General features: G+C 38.9%; 1 protein-coding gene across 2 annotated transcripts in view; it reads left to right on the top strand.

Moving 5' to 3' along the window:
* Positions 1-26,320, top strand: part of LOC143023597 (uncharacterized) — a 30,539-nt gene extending 4,219 nt beyond the window's left edge. Inside the window, exons 2-9 of one of the 2 annotated variants that reach the window (XM_076182185.1) lie at positions 3,821-3,911; positions 5,944-6,028; positions 6,157-6,248; positions 8,706-8,791; positions 13,453-13,577; positions 24,065-24,267; positions 25,391-25,513; positions 25,972-26,090. In XM_076182185.1, coding sequence (XP_076038300.1) covers positions 3,821-3,911; positions 5,944-6,028; positions 6,157-6,248; positions 8,706-8,791; positions 13,453-13,577; positions 24,065-24,267; positions 25,391-25,468 — 760 coding nt within the window. In that variant the 3' untranslated portion in view covers positions 25,469-25,513; positions 25,972-26,090. Of the gene's footprint in view, positions 1-3,820; positions 3,912-5,943; positions 6,029-6,156; positions 6,249-8,705; positions 8,792-13,452; positions 13,578-24,064; positions 24,268-25,390; positions 25,514-25,971 lie in introns of both variants that reach the window. The other variant, XM_076182184.1, reaches the window with a different exon arrangement.
* Positions 26,321-26,543: the final 223 nt, after the last annotated feature.

Here is a 26,543-nt window from a genome sequence, read left to right as displayed (position 1 = left end):
ATTACATGTAGGCTTCTACCATTCCTTGTATACTTGTGGCAAGTCTAACACTGCTCCTTAAATTGGTATGCTAAAAATGTCCTTTAGCAATCAGAGCACATATCAGATAGCAATACCACAATATTTAGAATCTATTAAAAAAAATCTAAATCAAATAAATCTGATTTTAATAAAAAAAAAAAAAGTGATTTTTTATATTTTTTAAAAAGATAAAAAAAAAATGCTATCCCTGGTGTCCACTAACCTCATACAATAATACCTGTTAAGTCCGGCTAAAATTGGCATTTCCAAGCATAACAGTGCCTTAAAAATAATTTCTTATTTCATTGTAAAAGCTTATATTAACTTATACTGCATTGAATAAGTCAATAGTTGATATATTTGTCCTATATACAATGTTAGGTTTCTAGTTTTGATATATTTGTCCAATATAAAATGTTAGGTTACAAAGAAAGCAATGGCCTCTGCTAGCGGACCCAGGGATCTGAGTGTGCATGTCCTGTGTAATAGTAGTCCTTGATATATATATATATGTATATATATATATATATATATATATATATATATATATATATATATATATATATAAATATATATATATATACATGTATATATACATATATATATAAATATTTAGATATATGTATCTATGTATAGATATATATATATATATATATATATATAAAATATATATATATATATGCAGAAAAACCACAAGGAAAAAGGAAAACTGTTGACCAAGGGCTTTCGTCTATTCAGACATCCTTAGGGTACCCTGAGGATGTCTGAATAGACGAAAGCGCTTGGTCGTCAGTTTTTCTTTTTCCTTGGTGGTTTTTCCGCATATTTGAGAATCACGAGTTTATGTGATTTCTCATGCATATATATATATACATATATATATAATATATATATAATATATATCCAGAAAACCCACCAAGGAAAACAATAGAGTGATGACCAAGCGCTTTTGTCCAATTAGACATCCTCAGGGTACGTAGAAATGAAAAAGGACACAAGAATATATATAGAGAGTATAAGGTCAAGAAGGGAACCGGGAAAGGTTGTGAGGCTCTATTGTCAACCTGACCCATTCGCATGTACCCTGAGGATGTCTGAATAGACGAAAGCACTTGGTCATCAGTATATCTTTTTCCTTGGTGGTTTTTCCGCATATTTAGAATCACGAGTTAATGTGATTTTTCATGCATACTTACGTATATATACATATACATATATATATATATAATATATATATATATATATATACATAAAAGTCAGTTATTCAAATGAAACTCCATGAGTGTGATAACATTTATATAATCGGAAGAGGGACAACATTGTGTAAAATCTTGTAATTTCTCATTTGCTGTAATTTATGTTTTCAGTGTCAATAAGATGACAAAAACAACCTAAAAACAGCACAAAATATAGTACAGGTATGAAAAGTAATAACTGGCTGAACTAAAATATAAAAATCTTTCCCACAGAGCAGCATGAAAGTGATGTGTTCACTATAAACCCACTATCGGAGAAATAATATCGGGAGTACAGGAAAACTGTACAGTATATTTCAACTACTACCTGTAGTCCTCTTCAGCAGTTGAAATGTACAGTTTTCCTGTAGTTCCGATATTATTTCTCCAATAGTGGGTTTATAGTGAACATTTACAAATGTGTTATAACATACCAATTTCCAAAAGTGATATGTATTTAATTCATTACAAATGCTCTTGAACCCATACACCTCTCAGATCACATAACACACAAAAAAAACATCCCACTAAGTGTAACATGAAACCCCAGCAGTGTATTACTTAAAAATCTGCAATCTAACCCCAGTACCCCACACTGCATGTATACAAAAACACTTATATTAAGAAAAAAGGGGAGATTCTTGTGCACTGGTCATGTGGTCTCCACACAAAGTGAATGATATGAAATTGAGAAAATACAAAAAATAGTAAATTGGTTCCCACCTGTGCAGATAAACCATATGAAGAGAGACTAGAAGTATTGGATTTGTTATTAAAAAGAAAAAAAAAAGAGAGAAAAAAGGTGGCATGATTACAATGTTGAGGTCAATGAAGAGAGTGAGTAAAACTGACAGAGATCTCTTGGTCTGGAATAGGAGGTTGTCACTAGATCATGGGACAATTTGAAAAAGATTACATATGTGAAGGATATCAAAATATGTACAAATGTATGAACCCTTGGAGTAGTCTAGAAGATGATATAGCCTAAGCTCATATCATAAAAAAAAAAATAAAACTAGGTATGGTGGATAGAGAAAAAAAAAAGGATGAGATCCCATGAACATAGCTCTGTTCTTGTACAATTAAGTAAATATTCAGATTGCAAAGGAAGCACTCCTTAACAGACTGGTAAATTATATACTTCAGTCTCCCCCAGAAATCAGCTCTGCAGAGAAATTACATCCAAGACAAGCAAGAATTGCACTGGCATGCCTTTGTTCAAGTCACTACCCCACACACAAACAGTACCAACTCAGAATTGGCCTGGTAACAAGTGCCAGCAAAGGGAGGAAAGTGACATTTTTTGCTTGAGAGGACAAGGAGGGAGTGTTCTTGTGTAAATGAAACAGCCCTGTTGTGTCTTACTGCATTGCACCTTATCTGGGCAATGGACAATAGATAGGGATGACCCTTCATCCATGAGAAGCTAAGATGAGAGGGAAACAATTGGTGGTGTATGGGAGTGGAATGGATGTATGCCTTGCTGGTTACCTCCCCTATAAGGAGGAAGAGGCCCATGGTACATAGATAGATGGATAGAACAGGCTCTAGTTGCCCAAGAGTAATCGCCATACCAAAAACACATAGTACCTTATATTACACTGTCCTACACGCATTCTTTCCAGACATACATACATATACCAAAGGCTTTTTCTCCCTTACAAGGGAGGTAGCTGAAAAACAAAGGCATAAAAAAACAGCTCCCACCCATTCCATCCCCACATACTCCATTCCCATCCATACCCCTTCTGTCCCACTTATTTTGGCTTTTCCTGGATGACTGGTCATCTCTGCATCTTGCCCAGCGCCCTGGGTCAGAAGCAATGTCACAAGACACAGCATATCCACAGCAAGGCCACTTCATCAAATCAGCACCCCCCCCACACACACACACACAATTAGGATCTAATAAAATGAGATGATAGAAATACAAGAGGACACGGAAAGAAAATCAAGAAAGACAGTTATAGAAGAGATCTAAGAAAGAACAGCTTTCCCACAGAGTAATAGACATTTGGAACAAGTTAGATGAGAAAGTGGTGTGTGCAAAAACAATACATGAATTTAAAAACAGTTTAGATAAAATGAGATATGAAGACGGGACACCACGAGCATAGCTCCCCTTCCTGTAAAATACAACTAGGTAAAAAACTAGGTAAAGAATACTCTCTCTGTCCCCTCATGCAGAAAAGGAGAAGACAGGGAGAATCCCTTTGGGCAGCGTCAATTTATTTTTCATGCTTACTCCCTCACCTCACTGAGAGACATGGGCTGAACTGATGGCTGGCCAGTTTCATGGGGGCTGTTGGTCTCCTGGAAGAGAGAACCAGTGTAATGCAAATTTGGTTGTCTGGTCCCATAGCTGGTCTTCATAGCTATGTGTGAAAGCAGTTTCAGCTTTCCCAATAACTACCCTAGATGTTTTTATGCTCTTGTGATCTCCTCTTTTTATTTCTATTCATGTTATTTTCTTTCTATGCCTTTTCATGTGTTGATATTGAATGGAAGTTGTACATTAAGATTTAAAGAACTTTTGTATATTGAAATATGCTTTTGTATTTAAGATTCCAGAAGAGACCAGGTACTCAGAAGTGTATCCAGTTCCATTACAGAAGGGCAACAAGCAGTGCAATGGAAGCTATAACTTTATTTCAGGTATACAATTTGTTTTTTATAAAAGGCTTTACAGTACAAGCTTAGCCTCTTTAGAGAAATATCTATTTTATCTTTTTACCATCCATCTCTTTTTCTGATATAAACTTTGAATGGTTTGAAAGGTGTCCATTTGATTTGCTGATTTTTGGGAACCAAGTTTTGAAGATGTAGTTGACTGTGGCTCTAATGAATTGTTTATAGATTGTGATTGGTTTCTGTTGTCCTAAGACTGTGCTTGTGATTGATGTTCATATGTTCATATGGTCATTTTCTTGTTCATTTTCACTGTCAAAATCTTAACATGTTGGTTGGAAGCCATAAAAATGTCATAAGTGAAGCCCACTATTTTAGGTTTCTTTTCCAATAGCAGACCCTTGAACTTTCCCATTAATTTCTGTATGAAAAAATGGAGTGTTATGTTTGTTGTATTTGTGTTGGGCTTTCAAGGCTACTGGGTTACATTAGTAGGAGGGGAACAGTTTGCTGGTTGTCAGCTCTTCTTATCTGAAAAGGTGGAGGAAATATAGTCAAAAGTGATAGAGGGAGATCTTACACCCAGTCAGGAAAGTAAGTATCAGTCCATGTGACTCCACCTCCAGATGGAGGTGAGGGTGTTGATGGTTTTGAAGATGGGTGGCAGGGAGATGATTCTCTATTGTGTCTGTCTCACACAACTACCTCTTGCATGTACCCATGATTGGTCCTTATATAGTAGTAGTATGATAATAATAATGATAATACAAGGGTCATTCCAAAAGTAATGCCTCCTATTTTTTAACTCAAAAAGTTGAAGAGAGTGGCACCATTAAAACGAGCGACCTTTTGTGCTCCAGAATTTATTTTTCTATGTAGTCACCACCATTCTCAATGCACTTTTGCCAGCAATGAACGAGAGCCTTGATGCCTCGGTCATAAAAGTCAGCGCCTGCTAAGGCAGTCCATTTTTTCATGGCTGCCCACGTAATGTGTCCTTCAGAAGTCTGAACAAGTGGAAGTCTGACGGTGCCAGGTCGGGACTATACAGTGAGTGAGACAGCACCATCCAGCCGAACTTTGTCACACATTCCATGGTGTAACTTGTGTGTGGCCTGGCGTTGTCATGTTGCAAATGGAATGTTTCCCTTTTCTCTGGTCTTACATGGGCAGTTCAGGCCTTCAGCTTGGTCAATGTTTCAATGTAATGGTCAGAGTTGACAGTGGCCCCTGGTTCCAAGAAATACAGGAGGGTGATGCCCTTCCTGTCCCAGAAGATGGTGCACATCACTTTGCCTGCAGATGTCTGCATCTTGAACTTCTTCTTTGCTGGGGAGTGTGAGTGGTACCATTCAATCAACTGCTGTTTGGACTCCGACTCGTAGTGGTGACACCACTTCTCGTCACCAGTGATGATGCAGTCCAAGAATCCATCACCTTCGGCTTCGTACCAATCCAACAAGTCCTGACAGACATCCCATCGGTGGTCCTTTTGGTCCTGCGTGAGCATTCGTGGAACCCACTTAGCACACACTTTGCTGTATCCTAGGGATGACAACATCGTTTCCAGTGCACTGACACCAACATCCAACTCTACACGCATTTCATTCACCATTATCTGCCAATCAGCAAGGATGAGTTGATTGAGGTGCACTTTGTTTTCCGGGGTGGTGGCTGTGCATGGGCGTCCGGAGTGCACTTTGTCTCTCACATCTGTCGCCACTCTGAAATTGACAAACCCATCAAACTGTGCTGACATCAACTGCATCAGCTTTGCAAACATTCACCAGGCACCGGTGAATGTTGATTGGTTCAATTTTTTCTGCATGGAGGAATTTACTGACACATCTCTGCTTCTGACGCACATCCTTGATAGGGATTGCTTTCTTAGAGTGTCACACCATCAATATCTTTAACAGAGAGATGAAACTTTCAGGTCATGAGTGCATAACTTCAGTCATCATGACAATAGGAGGCATTACTTTTGGAATGACCCTCATATACAAAAAACTGCAACATTTACCGAATTTTTAGTGTTGCAATTTTTCTCTTTTTTCAGGGCACAAAGGATCGATATGCAGGTGTCACAGTAAATTCCCTTGAAGAGCCCCAGCATTCAGGGAATATCGAAAATGTTTTAAAAGGTAAACTAGATGTGCCTTAGTAGATGTCATACAGAGCCAAAAGATTCAGCTGATGTATAATTTTTGTGTAACATGTTGAAATATTGCAGATGTATTACAGCACTTCCTGATCTTTCTTTTTTCTATAGCTTCACTCTCACATTGGAAAGAATTGAAAATTAGAGGAGTTTGGTTTAAAGTGAATTTAAAGCAGGCAGATTGGGTTCCTGTTCTCTCAAAGGTAAGTAAGGAAAATACCCAATTTATTTTAATTTGGAAAGTGTGAATGAGTGAAGAAAGATTAGTAAAAGAGGTGTGGAAGGCAGAGGTGGAGGGAGTGAACATGAGGGGGCAACCAAGGATGAGATGGATGGATGGGGTAAAAGGGGTATTGAGAAAGAGGGGAATGTCTGTTGAGAAAGGAAGGGAGAAGACAGAAGATAGGGGTGAGTGGAGAATGGTTGTGTATGGATGATGCTGTGATGCATAGAAGGGAGTGGGTGGGGAATGGGGGGGTTAGCGAGTGGTTATGTGTGAATAATATTTTGACGCAGCCTGAAGGGATTTCTCTCTGTCTTCTCTTTCTCTGCATGAGGCGGGCGGAGAGGGGTCGCCGATTAAGTGAAGCGGCCTTGTTGTGGATGTGCTGTGTCTTGTTGCATTGCTTCTGACCCTTCACCCAGGAGGAACCAAGAAAAGAGGGAGGGAGGGGTGGTGAACGGGAGTGAGGTATGCGGAGATGAAATCATTGGGAGTGAATTTATATATATATATATACATATATATATATATATATATATATATATATATATATATATATATATATTTTTTTTTTTTAGAAAATACATGATACATGAGTTTTGAATATAATCAGTTTAATATATTTTATTTAGTACAACTCTTCATCCATGAGGTACTGAAATGGGAAGGGCATTGAATAGGTTTCATTGTGTATGTAGTGTGCTTTGACTCCACCATCCCCAATTACAAGGGGAAAGGGCCTTTGGTATATATCATATGTATGTAAGTGTTTTACTGGCACTAATCAATGCATATACCCTAGGGGACAATATCACACTGAAGGTGGTAGAAGGAATATCTAAATATGCTGCTAGGAGAACAGAGGGATAGTAGATTTTTTTTTTTTTCTTATTTTTTGTAATGGAGTCTTCAACCATAAAAGAACACTATTTGCACAGAATGTGCTTATGAGATTTTTGGGAATGTTTGTGAAATCAAGCATTATTCCATTGTATCCTTCATTATTTTAAAGAATAAAAATATATGATAATACATACATACATCATACTAAAAAGCCTTCCCCCTTATAAGGGCAGTAGTTAAGTCAAAATATACATTTGCCCTACACCCACTGTGGTGTTGGGTGTTGTAGGAGTCAATTAAATGTGGCAGAGTGAGGGGACGAGAGATACCACTCTTTATTTTTCTCACTGGCTGTGTGGGTTAAGGCATCAATACTTGCAATGAAGGTCAAGGTGAGTTGAACTGAGGGCATGGTAGGGGGTAAATTTGTGATGTTAAACCAAATCAATCAATCAATCAATCAAATAATTGTTATCATGCAAAGAGTGAAGTTTTATGATAAAACCAGTGCCAAAATATGTAGCTAAGAGCCACAGTATCCCATACAGTTGAGCATAGTTAATGGTAACACTTATGTTTAATTGGAATGCTTATATTTTTGTTTCACTTTATCTTAAGAAAATTGTTTGGGTTTTAATGGCTACTTTGTGACTACTGGTTGTTATACAAAAGGTCAGAAGAAAATGTAAACTTTCCATTTATTTATTAAAACTATTGATGCAGGACCCTTATGTAATTTCAGCAGTTAGGTTACCTGTTCATGTATTTTTATGTCTGTACCTATCTATATACCAATGGCTTCTTCCTCCTTATAAGGGGGGTAGCCAGTCAAGGCATGCATTTACCTAATTGTAGTATAAAGGAAAAGGAGCAACACTCATTGAGTCCTGTCTTCTATTCTCTAATTATTTATCCTTCCTAGCCTCAAATTTATGTACGGTTCTTACTTAATCTATATCCTTGATTTCCAGTTATCATATTTAGATTTGAACTCGTATATTGTTTGAGCTTGGGCTATATCAATGCCTAAGCTATTCCAAGTATTTATTCCTCTGTATGGAAAATGTATTTCATCACATCCTGTAGACATGTGTTCTTTATTAATTTGCTCCCATGACGTCTTAAAGCCCTCCAATCTTTAATCAGGAGATTGCTTCTGTCAATGCAATGCAATCTATCCCCTTTAGCGATCTGAATACTGTAATCATATCACCTTTCTCTGATATTTCAAAGTTGGTAAGCCCAGTGCTTTTAGTCTTCCCTCATGGTTTATTTGCCAGGCTGAAGAGCAGTTTGGTTGCTGACCATTGTATTGTCTTGATTTTGCTTGTATCCTTCACTCAGTGTTGGGACCATACTACTGATGTATATTCCAGTTCTGGAGAGATCAGATGAGTTTTTTCATTATCTCCTCATCCATATAGTGAAACACCACTTTGATCTTCAGCAGTAGTCTATATGTCTTTCCCACAATCCTGCTGATATGCCTGTCAGGTGACAGGTTGTCTTTTATTAACATTCCCATATATTTTTTCTCTTTTGGTTTTTGTAATGGGTGCATATATTTGTTCATTTGTGTATTTATACTTTTCAGCATGGTTTTGTATTTCATCATGCTCAGACTGAATATGTTATGATGGTGAAATGGCTGCCTAAGAAGGAATCCAACAATATCCCAAAGTAAGCTTCTTTGAAATGATTTTATCCCTTTTCCTTTTTGGCTACCTCCCTTGTAAGGGGGAAAAAGCCTTGGTATATGTATGTATGTAAGCTTCTTTGAGCATAAGTAAACACTTGAGTATTGTGATTTGGTTTAACATCATGAACTCCCCACATCAGGGGTATTGTACCTAATAATGATTGTTGCCTTGAGTGTCACTGACTAGAAACCCACAGCCCCACAGTAACTGTGAGCAGTCCTTAGGTACTCCCATGCTGAGGGAGAAATTTTGGACTGTTGTCTGTGTTGTGTTTGTGTGGGACAATTTCTATGTCACTGGGTTGTAGTAGTAGTAGAAGGGAGTAGTCACTGGTTATCAGCTGTTTGTATGTGAAAAGATAAATGAAATACAGTTGAAGTTGTCAGAGATATGTAGGGCTTGGGCTGGAGATCGAGTGTCAGCCCATTACAGCAGTCCTTTTGGATGGATTTGAGGATGTATGTATATGGTCACATATACATTAAAGAAAGTTTAAATATAACCCATGATTAGATTTAGCTTATATCTAATAACACTACTATATCAGCAGAATCTCCAATTAGGAGAATCACCACTCACACACTCCTGTGCCCTTGATGCAAGGGGGATAGCTCACCTTCATCAAGTTAGATCAGTGAATTTCTTGTAGGTTACCATGGCTTGCTTCAGTTGAGGAGCATGCCTTGCAATATAGCAATCAACATCATAATACATTATGAATAGTACATTATTAGTTGCATATATATTCATTGTGTAGCTGTATATATAGGTATAGGTGTGTGTAGGTAAAGAGTGGGTGATGTTTGCATGCTCCAAAGATGTACTGTGGAGACATCTGACAACTGAGATATTATGCTATGTATGAGTGAGGAAAATGGAGGAGAAATAAGGAAGGATGAAGTGAAGGCAGTTGTTAAGATGATGAAAGCAGGTAAGGCATCTGGTCTGAATGGATGCCATGCAGAATGTCTAAAAAAAGGAGGTAGAGTGATGTTGGACTGGCTGGTGAGGTTATTTAATGTTTGCTGGAGAGAGGGTAGAGTGCCGGAGGACTGGAGGAGTGCCTGTATAGTTCCACTTTACAAGGGAAAAGGGGACAAGTGTGAATTTAGTAGTTTCAGAGGGATTAGCTTGTTAAGTGTAGTTGGGAAGGCTTATGGGAGGATCTTGATTGAGAGGATTAGGAGAGGAACAGAGGGAGTAATTGGTGAGGAACAGTGTGGATTTAGAACGGGTAGAGGTTGTGTAGATCAGATCTTTGTGGTAAGACAAATATGTGAGAAAGCTATAGGAAAGGGGAAGGATGTTTTTTGGGCTTTTATGGATCTGGAAAAGGCTTACGATAGGGTAGACAGAAAGGCACTGTGGGAAGTTATGCAGATATATGGGATAGGAGGAAAGCTTCGAGGAGCTGTCAAGAGTTTTTATGAGAGTAGTAGAGCTTGTGTCAGGATTAGAAATGGAGAGAGTGAGTGGTTGGAGGTAAAGGTGGGACTTCGTCAAGGATGCATTATGTTGCCCTGGCTGTTCAACTTATACATGGATGGGGTAGTGTGAGAGGTAAATGCAAGGGTAGTGGGTCAGGGATTGGAGATGGTTAAAGAAAATGGAGAAAAGTGGGAGGTGAGCCAGCTGTTGTTTGCTGACGACACTGCGCTTGTGGCAGGATCGGAGGAGGAACTGAGGAAGTTGGTGACAGAGTTTGGGAGAGTATGTGATAAAAGAAAGCTAAAGATAAATGTGGGTAAAAGTAAGGTGATGAGATGTACAAGGGGTGAAAGTGGCAGTAGACTGGAAGTGAGCATTAAGGGAGAGCGACTGGAGGAAGTGGATAGTTTTAGATACTTGGGTGCAAATGTGGCAGGAAAAGGTGGAGTGAAGGTGGAGGTAGAATGTAGATTGAGAAAAGTGAGTAAATGCCTTGGTGGACTGAGGAGTGTAATGAGGAATAGATATTTGGGAATGGATGCTAATAGGAGACTGTATGAAGGAGTGATTGTGCCAACAGCACTGTATGGGGCAGAAACTTGGAACATAAGAGAGGAAGAAAGAATGAGTTTGAATGTGTTTGAGATGAGGTGTCTGAGAAGTATGATGGGGGTTACTAGGCTAGATAGAGTGAGAAATGAGGAGGTGAGAAGAACGGGGGTGGAAAGGGAGTTGGGAGATAGGGTTGATGAAAGAGTATTAGGATGGTTTGGACACATGGAAAGAATGAGTGAAGAAAGATGTGTAAAAGAGGTATGGAAGGCAGATGTGGAGGGAGTGAACATGAGGGGACATCCTAGGATGAGGTGGATGGATGGGGTGAAGGGGGCTTTGGGGAAGAGGGGAATGTCTGTTGAGGAAGGACGGGAGAGGACAGAAGACAGGTGAATGGAGAATGGTTGTATATGGATGATGTTGTGATGCATGAGATGGAATGGGCGGGGGGATGGGGGGTGAGGTAGTATGTGTGAGCAAAATTTGACGAGCCCGAAGGGATTTCTCCCCGTCTTCTCCTTTTATGCATGGGGGGACGGAGAGGGGGGGTTGCCGATTTAATGAAGCGGCCTTGGTGTGGATGTGCTGTGTCTTGTGACACTGCTTCTGACCCAGGGCAGTGGACAAGGTGCAGGGATGACCCGTCATCCAGGAGGTGCTAAGATAAGAGGGAGGGTGGAGGGGTGTGGAGTGTATTCAGGGATAGAATGGGTGGGAATCATTTTATGCCTTTTCCTTTTTGGCTACCTCCCTTGTAAGGGGGAAAAAGCCTTTGTATATGTATGTATGTATATATGTATTTTGACATTGTCAAGTGACATCACAGCCAGCTTTCTCTCATGTAGGTTTGTGTTTTTGTTGTAACTTACAATGATAGTTAATGTATGCAAGCAATGGATACATCAGGTGACATTTCGGGCAGTTCTCTCTCATATAGGTTTGCATGTTTGTTGTAACTTACAATGGTAGTTAATGTATGCAAGCGATGGATACATGTAGACATCCATTTTGCAGGACCACCAATTACAGGTACTCATCATTAGTCTGAACATTGTACCTAAGAGAATGAATCATGAATTTTCATCTCACTCAATGAGACATATTACATTATTTTGATATTAATGATTTCCTGATATGTCACAAAACAGTAATACCTCCAACTTTGAATCATTAGAAATGATACTGTTTTTTGGAGATTTTACAATAATAATATGGACTTGAGCCCTTGGCTAGATTCTATAAGGAGATATAGAAATGCCAAATTGCACTTGTGTAATTATTCTTAACTTAGTTGGTAATTTATGTATTCCTGTCACATTCCAGACGGTTTATGAATAGTCAGGGATTTGCCATTTGATGTAAGTGTTATTGGTGTCATCTTCATTCTCGCATTCTATGACTCAAAATTGCATTTTAATTATATGTGAACTACTATTGGTCAAAATACATTATCTGTAAAAAAAGGAACTATCATCTGACTCATTTCTTTGAATCCTTTTCTGTGTATTTGCAGGTATTCATCGCCTCATGTAACACCAGACAGCAGGTGCCCTGTCATGTTTCCCTTTATAGCCATCACCATTCATTTCATTCATGCTCAGTTTAGCATCCTCAGTCACCCAACAAATGCTATCCCTTACTCATCATCCAACTCCTTCTAAGAAGATGACTTTCATTTATTTTCTTTTTTTCAGACTTGTACTCTTAAAAACACACTCTTTTCAGTAACTTCATATATATCAGATCCTTGATGTTATTCACACTCATTCTCTACAATACCTTTTAAATCATATAATATGTATGTATGTACATATATATATATATATATATATATGTATATATATATTATATATATGTATGTTTGTATGAATGTATGTACATATATATGTATATACTTTAGACCTATGGTCTTCTCTCCCTTGTAAGAGTGTTAGCCAAGGATACACATAATGTCTACTCTTTCTTTATGTGTAGTTATGATGTATGCATTACCTACTGTTGGAGTAGTAGCACTAAATCAAGGCAAGATGCATAAAAACATTAAAATCCTAGTTAATAAACACTCAATAAGTAAATATTGTACATAAAAACACTACAGCAGATTACTTAGGTGTTTAGCTAATTCATAAAACTGAGATATACCACTACACTTGTGATTGCTTTTGAGGGCACTCATCAGCTACACGGATAGAGATATCATTTAGTCATATTTCCAATGAAATCTCCTTCAAGATAGCCAGAGGCTACACCATGTTGAATCACGTTCAGTATACATATGGATTTTAGTCCCCATACAAAATGCTTCATAGGGAAAACAAAATGTTAAACATATTTAGAATGGCTCAGGGTTTGAAAAAAAAATCAAAGTATACAAATAACTTTTATGAACCATACCAAACTGTGCTCCAACAGCCTGGTTCCCTAAAATAAAGAATACATAGAAAACCTAAATAGTACAAATTAGAGCCTTAAGAATACAAAATAGGTTGCACCAAAGCACCCCCAATAAACCTTCTACAATCAGAAGCAAAAATTCTACCCATAAAACTACAAAGCTGACATATAGATATGTAGATAATTTTAGGATTTTTTAACTTTTGAATCATTATACCTGTATTTAACAGTATTTCTGTATACAGTACTTTCTCTTTTTTCAAGATATGCTCATAATATGATTGGCGTAGGAGCATTTGTCGTAAATGACAAAGAAGAACTGCTGGTGGTGCAGGAAAAATTCTACAGAATACCACATTGGAAATTACCAGGAGGATATGTAGAACCAGGTATGTACAGTAGTATTCTGTTTTGTGTAGAAAGGTCTTTCTTTTCCCAAATTTCAGGTTGAATAGTTCCCTCTCCCCCTAAGTTTTAGAATGTCACTTCCTAATTCTATGTATCTATATACCAAGGGTTTTTTCCCCCTTACAAGGGAAGTAGCCAAGTCAAAAAGCACATGCTCATTTCCACCCATTCCACTCCCATCCACCACCCTTTCCTCCCTCTCATTGCAGCTTCTCATGGATGACAGATCATTCCTGTATCGTGCCCACTGCTGTGGGTCAAAAGCAATTTAGCAAGACACCGTACATCCACAGCAAGGCCATTTGCTTTTAATTGGCAACCTCCCCTCTCTGTCCCTCTCCATCTTCCTAATTAGAATTATTAGATATTACATGAATGTAAACCAGCTATAGCTTATGGGCCCTGCTATGGAAATGCAGCATTTCTTTTGACCCGAGCAGTGTAGTAGGGGACATGGATGTCCCTTCATCATTGAGGTTCTATGATGGGAAGGACAATGGATGTGGAATGAGTGTAGTGTTGGTATATACTTTGACTTGGCCATCACCAACAAAAAGGAAATAGGATATGATGATATGTACTAACAAAACTATAGTATATAAGAAAGGATCTTTGCTTATCAAGGGACAGGGTATCTGTGACCAGTGCTTTCAAATTTTTCTCTTCTTTCACTTTTGTAATTGATTCATTTTCCAGTGATTAATTATTTGATGGTCTTTTTGAGTTTTTATCCAGTCCCAAAGCTTTGCACTTTTTGGCGTTGAAATTTATATCCTGTCTGCATGTTATTGTGGCTAAGTAGCATGCAGCTGATACTTTAGGGTCTATATGGGGTGCCCCTACAGACCAGAGCCACACATCATTTTGTCTGTGATAGATGAAATCTCTGTTCATGATGATACTTCATTATATTGTGACTGTCCCTCTATTATGCTGTCCCCCCACCCCTTGTTACTGTCCTGTACCATTTTTCCCTGTTCCCCCCAAAGGGGACATTCCTAAAAAGAAGTAAAGGCATAAGAGGGTCTAGGAGGAGTTTTCCAACCAGTACCCTAAGGTTTGGGTTTTTTAATGTACATGGATGTGGTACAGATGAGAGTAAAAGGGAAGAGATAGGCATTATGTTTGTAAGAAGAAAGATGGATGTGTTGGCATTGAGTGAAACTAAGTTGAAAGGGAGGTGTGAGTGTGAGTTTGGGAATGTAGTTGGGAGGTTCTCAGGAGTGAAGAGAGGATGAGGGAAAGAAGGGGTGGCTATACTAGTAAATGAAGAGATAGGTAAGTTTGTAGTGGAGTGGAAGGAGGTTTCAAGGTTAATGTGGATGAAAGTGAAAATGGGAAGGGAGATGTATTTACCTAGTTGTATTATATGGGAAGGGAGCTATGCTCATGGTGACCTGTCTTTGTATCTTTCAGCATCAAGGTTATTCTTAAAATCATGAATATTATTTGCACACACTGTTTTTTCATCTAAGTTATTCCATATATCCAGCACTCTGTGTGGGGAGATATTCTTTTTCCTATCTCTTCTATAGTTGTCCTTTTTGAGTTTCTTTTCATGACCTCTTGTTCTTCCATTGTCATTTTTTAGTAAATCTTTTCTGTCAAGGATTCCCATTCCTTTCATGATTCTTCCTTTCATGATTCTATATATAGTCAGTAGATCACTTCTTTCTCTTCTTTGCTCTAGTGTTGGTAGTTCTAGTTTCGATAATCTTTGTTCGTATGTTAATTTGGAAAGAGCTGGTGCCAACTTTGTTGTTGCTGTCTGTATTCTTTCTAGTTTCCTTATATTCTCTTTAGTACTGGGTGTCCATAATGGTGCTGCATATTCCAGTTTGGTCTAATCAATGTGACTAATATTTTCTTTTATCATTTCTTCATCCAAGTATTCAAATGCCACTTTCATTGACCTTAGTAGGTTGTTGTTGTTGTTGTCGTTCCCTAGACTGTCTGGCCGAGCAGTCCCGTCTCCCCAAGGAAGGCCACAGCCGAAATTGGGTTTTCCCACAAATCCTTTATAGAGTGTATGTTGTGTTGTTTGCGTGCATGATTGTGTATAATGCAGTCTTCCATTATGTGTTGTATGGTATGGGGTGAAGTGTTACATCCTGGGCAGCTGTTCACAACACGGTCGTCCAGCCTCTTCTGGTAGCTTAGAAGTGCTGGGTGGTGACCGCATCGCAGTCTGGCCAAGTGGACTCTGTCCTTACGTGGGAGGTTGTATGTTTCACCTACTATTTTGTTTATATGTCTGTCCAGTGTCATGTCATTGCTGATTATCACTCCAAGGTCCCTTTCCGAGTGCACTTTTTTTATTTCATTTTCACCAATTTTGTAATTTTTTGAAATTCTGTATTTGCTATTAAAGTATTTGATATTAAAGTTCACCTCCCACTTTTGAGTCCATTTCCAGATTGTGTCCAGGTCTGATTGTAATGAGTCACAGTCCTCATTTGTTGATACTTTCTTTAATATTTTTGCATCATCTGCGAAGAAATTCGTATAACATTCAACTCCTTCGTCCATGTCATTTACATATATGGCAAACATGATTGGAGCCAGTACTGACCCTTGTGGAACACCACTTATCATTTCTTCCCATTTTGAGTATTTGTCTCTAATTACTACCCTCATTTTTCTCCCAGTCAGGAAGTCTTCCATCCATTTTAATAAATTACCTGCAATGCCACCTATTGATTCAAATTTTCATATTAATTTTTTGTGCGGTACTTTGTCAAATGCCTTTTGTAGATCTAGATAGGTACAGTCTGCCCATCCATCTCTCTCATCTATTATATCTATTATTCTCGAATAGAAGCAGATTAGATTTGTTATACATGATCTTCCTTGTCTAAATTCAAATTGGCTTGGGTTTAGTATAGATTTTTCTTCCAGATGTTTAACCCATCTAGTTTTAATCACTTTTTCACATATTTTAGCTACTGTGCTTGATAGGGAGACCGGTCTGTAATTAGTTGGATTTTCCTTACTTCCTCCTTTATATATTGGTACAATGTTTGTATTTTTCCAGTCTTGTGGTACTTTTCCTTCTTTGAGCAAGCATTTGATTATAGTGTGTATTTTATCTGTTAGTTCCTCCACGCATTCTTTCAATACCCAATTTGCAATTCCATCTGGACCATGCGATTTTCTAACATCTAGGTTTTTTATATGGTCACTGATTTCCTTTTTTGTTACGGTTATTTCTTTTATTTGGGGGGATTTCTGTTTCTCTATTCCTTCACAGTTAGGTGAGTTTTTGTAAATGCATATGGAACTGGTAGTGAGAAAAGTGTAGAGGAAAGGAAGACTTTGGATGGATTTAAATGAGTGCATAAAGGGATTTGGGAGAAATGTCAATGTAGTGGTGTTGGGAGATCTTAATGCTAGGGTAGGAAATGAACTAATAGAGAAAGTGGTTGGGAAATATGGAGTTCCAGGAAAAAATTGTAGTGGAGAGTTGATGGTGGAGATGTGTCTAGAGAGTTGATCATAGCATATACAGTGTTTAGGAAGAAAGTCAAACATAAGTACTCATGGGAGAGGATGGTGGATGGAAGGGTGGTAGATAGAGCATTAATGGACTATATAGTGGTAACCAGGAGTATAGTAGGAAGAGTTAAGGATGAACATGTTCTAAGGGGAGAGAGTGGGGTAATATCAGATAATTTTTTGGTGGAAAGTAACTTGAGAGTGGAGAATAGATGGAGAAAGAGGAAAAGGACAAGGAAGGGAAGTGCTTAGAGTGAATTGCTTAAATGAGAAAGAAAAGGAGGAGTACAAGAAGCTGAGAGAGCAGTGGGAAGGATTGAAAGATAGAGTAGAACTAGGAGTGGAGGATGAATGGGGATGGTTCAAGGAGGGAATGACAAGGTGTGCAAAGATGGTGTGTGGAACAAGGAAGACGGGAGGAAATAGAAGGAAGGGTAGTGAATGGTGGGATGAGGAAGCAAAGAAAGTTGTAGAAGAGAAGAAGTAAGCATTCACAGATTGGTTACAAAATAAATAGAGCATTAATGGACTATATAGTGGTAACCAGGAGTATAGTAGGAAGAGTTAAGGATGTACATGTTCTAAGGGGAGTGAGTAGAGTAATATCAGATAATTTTTTGATGGAAGGTAAGTTGAGAGTGGAGGATAGATGGAGAAAGAGGAAAAGGACAGAAGGAAGGGAGGTGCTTAGAGTGAACTGCTTAAATGAGAAAGAAAAGGAGGAGTACAAGAAGAAGCTGAGAGAGGAGTGGGAGGGAGTGAAAGATAGAGTAGAACTAGGAGTGGAGGAGGAATAGGGATGGTTCAAGGAGGGAGTGACAAGGTGTGCAAAGATGGTGTGTGGAACAAGGAAGACAGGAGGAAATTGAAGGAAGGGTAGTGAATGGTGGGATGAGGAAGCAAAGAAGGTTGTAGAAGAAAAGAAGTAAACTTTCACAGATTAGTTACAAAATAGGAAGAATCATATGAGAGGTACAAAGAAAAGAGGAGTAAAGCATTAGATAAAGGATACAAAGAGGAGAGCAGATATGAAATGGGGTAAAAGTATGACAGAAAAATTTTAAAGTAATAAAAAGATGTTTTGGAAAGAAATTAAGAGAGGAAAAGGAGGCAAATCAAGTAGAGAAGAAAAAGTAAAAGGTGCAGATGGAGTAATGATAATGGAAGAGAAGGCAGTAAGAGGAAGGTGGGCAGAGTATTTTAGGGAGTTGCTAAATGTGAAGGAGGATAGGGAGGGAAAGGTAGTTGCAGTGGGAAGTGCTAAGAAAATGACTGTAATGAGTGAGGAAAATGAAGGAGAAATAAGGAAAGATGAAGTGAAAGCAGTTGTTAAGATGATGAGAGCAGGTAAGGCACCTGGTCTGGATGGATATAATGTAGAATGTCTGAAAAAAGGAGGTACAGTGATGGTGGACTGGCTGGTGAGGTTATTATATTTGTTTAAGAGAGGGTAGAGTGCCGGAGGACTGGAGGAGTGCCTGTATAGTTCCACTTTACAAGGGAAAAGAGGAACACAGTTATCTTGAATTTTGACAAAAGAAACAATATAGATTTGATATATCTAGACTTTGCAAAAGCTTTTGATACCGTCTCCCATGAAAGACTACTTACTAAATTAACTTCACATGGAATGAGTGGTAGCCTATTAAGTTGGACTAGTAATTGGTTGAGTTCCTCAGGGATCCGTTCTTGGGCCACTTCTATTCATAGTATATATAAATGATATAGACCATGGACTGTTTCCAAATTTGCTGATGATACAAAACTGTGCAGAATGGCAAATGATCTCTTAACCTCTTCACTCCGGGGCACATCATACGTCTGGCAGCATTAGCTGCCCGACGTGCGATGTTGCGTCATAATAATCGCATTATAGAAAATAAAGTCAGTGCTCAATCGTTCGTTTTCTTTCACCCGTGAATTTTGATAACCATAGAAAATATGATGAAGCCAGTTTAGAGAGAATGGAGGTTACGTAGATACGACTACAATAAATATAATCAAGACGCCGACGTCGGCATAATCGCGTACCCACCTGCTCCTCATGACGCCTACGTAGGCGTCCCCGTATGGAAGTGGTTAAACCAATTAGATATTCAAGAAGATTTAGATAAATTACAGCAATGGTCTGAAAAGTGGCTAATGAAATTTAACACAAGTAAATGCAGGGTCATGCACATAGGTAAAAATAACAGTGAGTATGATTACAAGTTATTTGGAAATTCTTTAACAAAAGTGAATAGTGAAAAAGATCTCGGCGTAATTATCAGTAACGATCTCAAATCATCCAAGCAGTGTATTCAGCCTCTGAGAAAGCAAATAAGATTCTAGAACTGATTGCGCAATCTTTTGACTTCAAAAGTCCATAACTCATTAACAAGCTATATAAATTGTTAGTTCAACCACATTTGGAATATGCTGTTTTCTTATGGTCACCGAATCTCATTAAAGACATTGACAGACTGGAAAAAGTACAACGGCGAGCCACAAAACTGATTCCAAATATAAAAAATAAATCATACGAAAATCGACTAAAACATATGAATCTGTTTTCCCTAAAAAAGCGTAGATTCAGAGGTGACTTGATACAGGTCTTTAAAATTCTAAAGGGAATTGACAACATCAAAATTGACCAAATTTTCACATTGAATGAGAATCAGACAAGAAACAATGGTCTCAAACTGTCCGGAAATAGATTCAATTTGGAAGTGGGTAGAAACAACTTTGCCAACTGTGTAGTTAATGAATGGAATAAACTTCCTGCACAGGTAGTGCAATGTAGTTCAGTTCGAAGCTTTAAAAGTCATTTAGATAAACACCGAAGCAAGATGCTGTAATGATTATAATTTATTTTATATTATTTGTTTTTGTTTTGTTATCATTTGTCTGTTTGATTGTCATCTATTATTAGTTATATGTCAATTTATTATTATTTACTATTTACCTGTTTGTTTATTATTTAACTATGCCTATGCATTTATTTATGTATTTTATTTGTCATTTACATTATTATAGTTTTTATTTATTAATTTATTATTATTATGATTTTTTTTCACATCTGACCTAGATATGGACCAAAAGGTCTCCTGTCAGCATGCTCTGCCTTTGTAATCCTTTGTAAGTGTGAGTGTAGTAGTTTCAGAGGGATCAGCTTGTTAAGTGTCGTTGGGGAGGCTTATGAGGGTCTTGATTGAGAGAATTAGGTGAAGAGAGGGAGTAATTGGTGAGGAACAGTGTGGGATTAGGACAGGTAGTGGTTGCATGATCAGATTTTTATGGTAAGACCAATATGTGAGAAAGCTTTAGGAAAAGGTAGGAATGTTTTTTTTACTTTTATTGATTTGGAAAAGGTTATGACAGGGTAGACAGGAAGGCATTGTGGGAGGTATTGCACATATATGGGACAGGAGGAAAGCTGTTAAGACCAGTCAAGAGTTTTTATGAGAGTAGTAGAGCTTGTGTTAGGATTAGAAATGGAGAGAGTGAGTGGTTTGAGGTAAAGGTGGGACTTCATCAGGGATGTGTTATGTCACCTTGGCTGTTCAATTTATACATGGATGGGGTGGTGCAAGAGGTAAATGCAAGGGTAGTGGGTTGGGGATTGGAGATGGTTAAAGAAAATGGAGAAAAGTGGGAGATAAGCCAGTTGTTGTTTGCTGATGACACTGCACTTGTAGCAGGATCAGAGGAGGGATTGAGGAAGTTAGTGACAGAGTTTGGGAAGGTGTGCAAAAGAAGGAAGTTGAAGATAAATGTGGGTAAAAGTAAGGTGATGAGATGTATAAGGGGAGAAAGTGGCAGCAGAATGGAAGTGAATATTAAGGGAGAGAGACTGGAGGAAGTGGTTAGTTTTAGATACTTGGGTCCAAATGTGGTGGGAAAGGAAGGAGTGGAGGTAGAGGCAGAATGTAGATTGAGAGAAGCAAGAAAATGCCTTGGGGGACTAAAAAGTGTCATGAGGAATAGACATTTGGGAATGGGTGCTAAGAGATTGTATGAAGGAGTGATTGTACCAACAGCACTGTATGGGGCAAAAACATGGATAAGAGAGAAGGAGTTTGAATGTGCTTGAGATGAGTTGCTTGAGAAGTATGATAGGAATTACGAGGCTGGATAGAGTGAGAAACAAGGAGGTGAGGAGAAGAACACGGGTGGAAAGGGAGTTGGGAGATAGGGTTGATGAAAGGGTATTAGGATGGTTTGGACACATGGAAAGAATGAGTGAATAAAGATCAGTGAAAGAGGTATGGAGGGCAAAGGTGGAAGAAGTGAACATGAGGGGGCGACCAAGGATGAGATGGATGGATTGGGTAAAAGGGGCATTGGGAAAGAGGGGAATGTCTGTCGAGGAAGGACAGGAGAAGACAGAAGATAGGGGGAATGGAGAATGGTTGTGTATGGATGATGCTGTGATGCATGAGTAGGAGTGGGTGGGGATGGGGGGGTGAGGGTATGTTTGAAAAATAAATTGACACAGCCTGAAGAGATTTCTCCCTGTGTTCTCCTTTTCTGAATGAGGGGATGGAGAGGGGGGTCGCCAATTTAATAAAGCAGCCATGCTGTAGATGTGCAGTGTCTTGGGACACGGCTTCTGACCCAGGGCACTGGGCGAGGTCCAGGGATGACCTGTCATCCAAGAGGTGTCAAGATAAGAGGGAGGAAAGGAGGTGGATGGGAGTAGAGTATGTGAGGGATGAAATGGGTGGGAGTGGTTTTTATGCCTTTGTTTTTGGTTACCTCCTATGTAAGGGGGGAAAGGGCCTTTGGTATATTTATATATACAAAGGTCGTTCCAAAAGTAATGCCTCCTATTTTTTTATTCCTCCCGAAGGGATCGGAGGGGATTGCAAATTGCATCGTTATGATGACTGAACTTATACACTCATGACCTGAAAGTTTCATCTCTCTGTTGCAATCCCTGTCATGGACGTGTGTTAGAAGCAGAGATGCATCATTAAATTCCTCCATGCAGAAAAAATTGAACCAATCATCATTCACCGGCGCCTGGTGAACATTTATGAAGCTGATGCAGTTGATGTCAGCATAGTTAGGAGATGGGTTTGTTGATTTCAGAGTGACGACAGATGTGAGTGACAAAATGTGATCCGGACGCCCATGCACAGCCACCACCCTGGAAAACAAAGTGCGCCTCGATCAACTCCTCTGCACTGATCGGCGGATAACGGTGAATGAAATGTGTGTAGAGTTGGATGTGGGTGTCAGTGCACTGGAAATGATGTTGTCATCCCTAGGATACAGCAAAGTGTGTGCTAGGTGGGTTCCATGAATGCTCACACAGGACCAAAAGGACCACCAATGGGTTGTCTGTCAAGACTTGTTGGATTGGTACAAAGCCGAAGGTGATGGATTCTTGGACTGCATCATCACTGGTGATGAGATGTGGTGTCACCACTATGAGCCGGAGTCCAAACGGGAGTCAATGGAATGGCACCACTCACACTCCCCAGCAAAGAAGAAGTTCAAGACGCAGACATCTGCAGGCAAAGTGGTGTGCACTGTCTTCTGGGACAGGAAGGGCATCATCCTCCTGGATTTCTTGGAACCAGGGGCGACTGTCAACTCTGACCGTTACGTTGAAATGTTGACCAAGCTGAAGGCCCGGATTGCCCATGTAAGGCCAGAGAAAAGGGAAACATTCCATTTGTAACACGACAACGCCAGGCCACACACAAGTTTGAAGTCCACTGAATGTGTGACAAATTTCGGCTGGACGGTGCTGTCTCACCCACCGTATAGTCCTGACCTGGCACCGTCAGACTTCCACATGTTTGGACCTCTGAAGGATGCATTACATGGGCAGCATTTCCCCAACAATGATGCCATAATCGCAGCCGTGAAAAAATGGGCCGCCTCGGCAGGCGCTGACTTTTACAACCGAGGCATCACAGGCTCTCATTCATCGCTGGCAAAAGTGCATTGAGAATGGTGGTGACTACATAGAAAAATAAATTCTGGAGCACAAAAGGTCTAGTTTTAATGATGCCACTCCCGTGTTCGTAGCTCTTCAACTTTTTGGGTTGAAAAATAGGAGGCATTACTTTTGGAATGACCCTCGTACTATCATCATTATTATCATACTACTACTATACAAGGACCAATCATGGGTACATGCAAGAGGTAGTTGTGTGAGACAGACATAATAGAGAATCATCATTACATTTGGAACAACCCTCGTATGTAATAAATCTTGTAACAGTTTGTATTCTTTCTTTTTTCTTTCTCATAATTTCTACATTGCCTGAAAACATGGTAGTGTAGCTTGTTGTACTTTCCATCATGTCATTTATGTAACTCAGAACATTACTGTTGCCAAAACTAACCCTTATGGGACTGTCAGTCACTGCCCTCCATCCTGACATCTCATCTCAATGGTGTCAACATAGTTTTCCATAAAGATACAAAGGAGATGGAAACAGCAACAGACTTATTGGTACTTATGGAATAGCTTAGAAGATGATGTGTTTGATTTGGATGAATACAGCATTTGTACTAGTAACTGTTGTGAAGAATATTGGTATCAAGTGAGCTGGGGAAAAAAATATTTTAGGACTTTTACAGTAAGCTAGTTCTTAAAGAGTATGGCACTATTTCATGCCATTTTATATGAAACCTATATCCCTCTTCATAAGTTTTATGCAAATACCAGAAGCTTGGTCAGTTATATTCACAAAAGCTTTTTTAATTCAGCTTGTCAAATGATTTTAGCCCAATAATATTTTCCATGTAAACATTTAATTCAGATTGTTTCACTATATTGAGTTTCTATCTACATGTAATCTGAAATTAATTTTTCCCATTGCAGATGCCACACCACATTATATGAATCCAGTTGTCTCACAATCATTACTTTAATATCTTGTATCAACATGCCACATAGATACTTGATACCATAGAGTACAGGAATAGTCTTATGGTACTACAAAACATGATAAAGAAATTCTCACCTTTCCAGGGGAAGATCTTGAAACAGCTGCTATACGTGAAGTTCAAGAGGAAACTGGCATAACAGCAGAATTTATTTCCCTTGTTGCCATGCGACATCTACATGGAGCAAACTTTGGTGTCTCTGATATGTACTTTATTGTTAATCTTCGACCCAAGACTTTCAAAATAAAGATGTGTGAGAGAGAACTCTCTGCATGTATGTGGATGAAGGTAATGTTTCTTCCCAAGTTCCTCAATTTGTAAATATAATTTATATGACAAACAGTCAAGCCAAACCCTCATCAAATTTCATTGGCTGTTTCTTTATTCTGTTCTGCATGTCTTTATATGACACTCAGAGAGGGATGTCATCTCTGCTAACCATCTTTAAAATATGTCGGTACCCTCACCTCCATCAGGAGGTGCAGCCCTGAGTGAGTGACGGTCACTGGACTAGGCCAAAATTCTCTTTCTATTAACTTTAAATGTATTTCCTCCACCTGCTCACATAAAAAAAAATAAACAACTGGCAATTGCCTTCCTCCTACTAGTATAAAACAGTGACAAACATGGTCCCACATGCTTAGAGGTAAGGTCTTTGAATGGATAAAGGATTCTCTGAAAGATCAGTACATGAGAACAGTAGTAGAGGGTTAGATGTCAGCATAGAGTGCAGTGATTAGTGGAGTCTCACTAGGATCAGTTCTAATACTTGTGATGTCCTTGTTCTGGGTAAATGACATGATGGATGGTACCAGAAACTACACTAATATGTATGCAGATGATGCAAGTATCATTCATTCATATACCAAGGCTTTTTCCCCCTTTCAAGGGAGGTAGCCAAAAAGGGAAAGGCATAAAAACACTCCCACCCATTTCATCCCTAAATACACTCCACACCCCTCCCATCCTCCCTCTCATCTGAGCACCTCCTGGATGACGGGTCATCCCTGCACCTTGCCCACCGCCCTGGGTCAGAAGCAGTGTCACAAGACACAGCACATCCACAGCAAGTATAATTGGAAGAATAAAAGTTGGGGGAGACTGCAAATTGTCAGAAGTTCTAGACAGTATATATATTCCTGTAACCATACATACATACATATACCAAAGGCTTTTTCCCCCTTACAAGAGAGGTAGCCAAAAAACAAAGGCATAGAAACCACTCCCACCCATTCCATCCCCTACATACTCCACTCCCCTCTACCCTCCCTCTTATCTTGGCACCTGACACCTTGGCATGATGTGATGCATAAGGGGGAGTGGGGTGGGGGATGGAGGGTGAGGGAGTTTGTATGAAAAGTAAATTGACACAGCCCAAAGGGATTTCTCCCCATCTTCTTTTCTGCATAAGGGGACGGAGAGGGGTGGTTGCCAATTTAATGAAGCTGCCTTGCTGTGGATGTGCTGTGTCTTGCGACACTGCTACTGACCCAGGGCAGTGGACAAGATGCAGGGATGACCCGTCATCCAGGAGGTGCCAAGATAAGATTTTATTCCTGTAACCAGTTGTGGGAAATGAACTTAATGCCCAAAATATGGTACACTTTTTACAAAAGAATTTAGCCATAAATTGTTATACTTCATACTCTGAAACATACTATTTTGAGGGCTTCATATATGTGACATCTTTCCTTTTGGTTTACCCCTTTTATCACAGGTTTTCTATATTTTCCTCTTTTGTACTATCTTAAACTTACTCTGCTTGTCATTCACTTTGGGTTTTTATCCTTAGGAATATATACTGTATCTTTGTTTTTTCATGTTATTTTACCTTGCATAATGAATACCTTTCAATGCGTGTGCTAAACAGACTGTAGTTGTATTATGATGCAAAAGCTAGAGTGGACTTCAATACAACAATTTTATTCCAATTGACTGAAAAGGATTACATCATAAAAGTATATTAATTATGTTCATCTTTATCTCTTGCAGTTAGAAGATTATCTTCAACACCCATATGTCCATGAGACTAACAGATTTTTTGTTGAACGTTACATGGAATTCAAGAAAACAGGAGTAGCTATTAAATCAACTCGGCTGTTCAGTAGTGCTATGAAGAAGACAAATTGTATATACAGCATACATCATCCACAATCTGAAAAAGTAAAAGAGGAGGAAGATGGGTCTTCATCACATGATATAGTGGAGGACCTTTAGGTAGCAGAAAGTTCCATGTGATAGTATGAAGTACTATTACTGAATAATGTACAAGTCTGTACCAGATGTTCAAATATGTGCACTTTGTGGTGCAACAGTGCAAGCTCGTGTGTCTGCTTGCAGAATGGAGATTGTGCAGGGATTGTGCAGTGATGAATGTTGACAAATTTTGTAACCATGTAGGGAAAGCCCCTGCTATGATGTGTATATTGAAAATTAAAGTTTTGGAAATGTAGTCCACAGGACAGCTCTGAGTGTGGATTTACTGAACTTCTACCATTATGAGATTTCAAATTTCTCTTTGGCAAGTTTTTGTAGCAGTCATTTCAGAGATGAATTAACAGCCT

This window comes from Oratosquilla oratoria, unplaced genomic scaffold (assembly GCF_046742065.1).
Source record: "Oratosquilla oratoria isolate Oo_2021 unplaced genomic scaffold, ASM4674206v1 SCAFFOLD51, whole genome shotgun sequence".
NCBI lineage: Eukaryota > Metazoa > Arthropoda > Malacostraca > Stomatopoda > Squillidae > Oratosquilla > Oratosquilla oratoria.
This window is presented reverse-complemented; position numbering and strand designations above follow the sequence as displayed.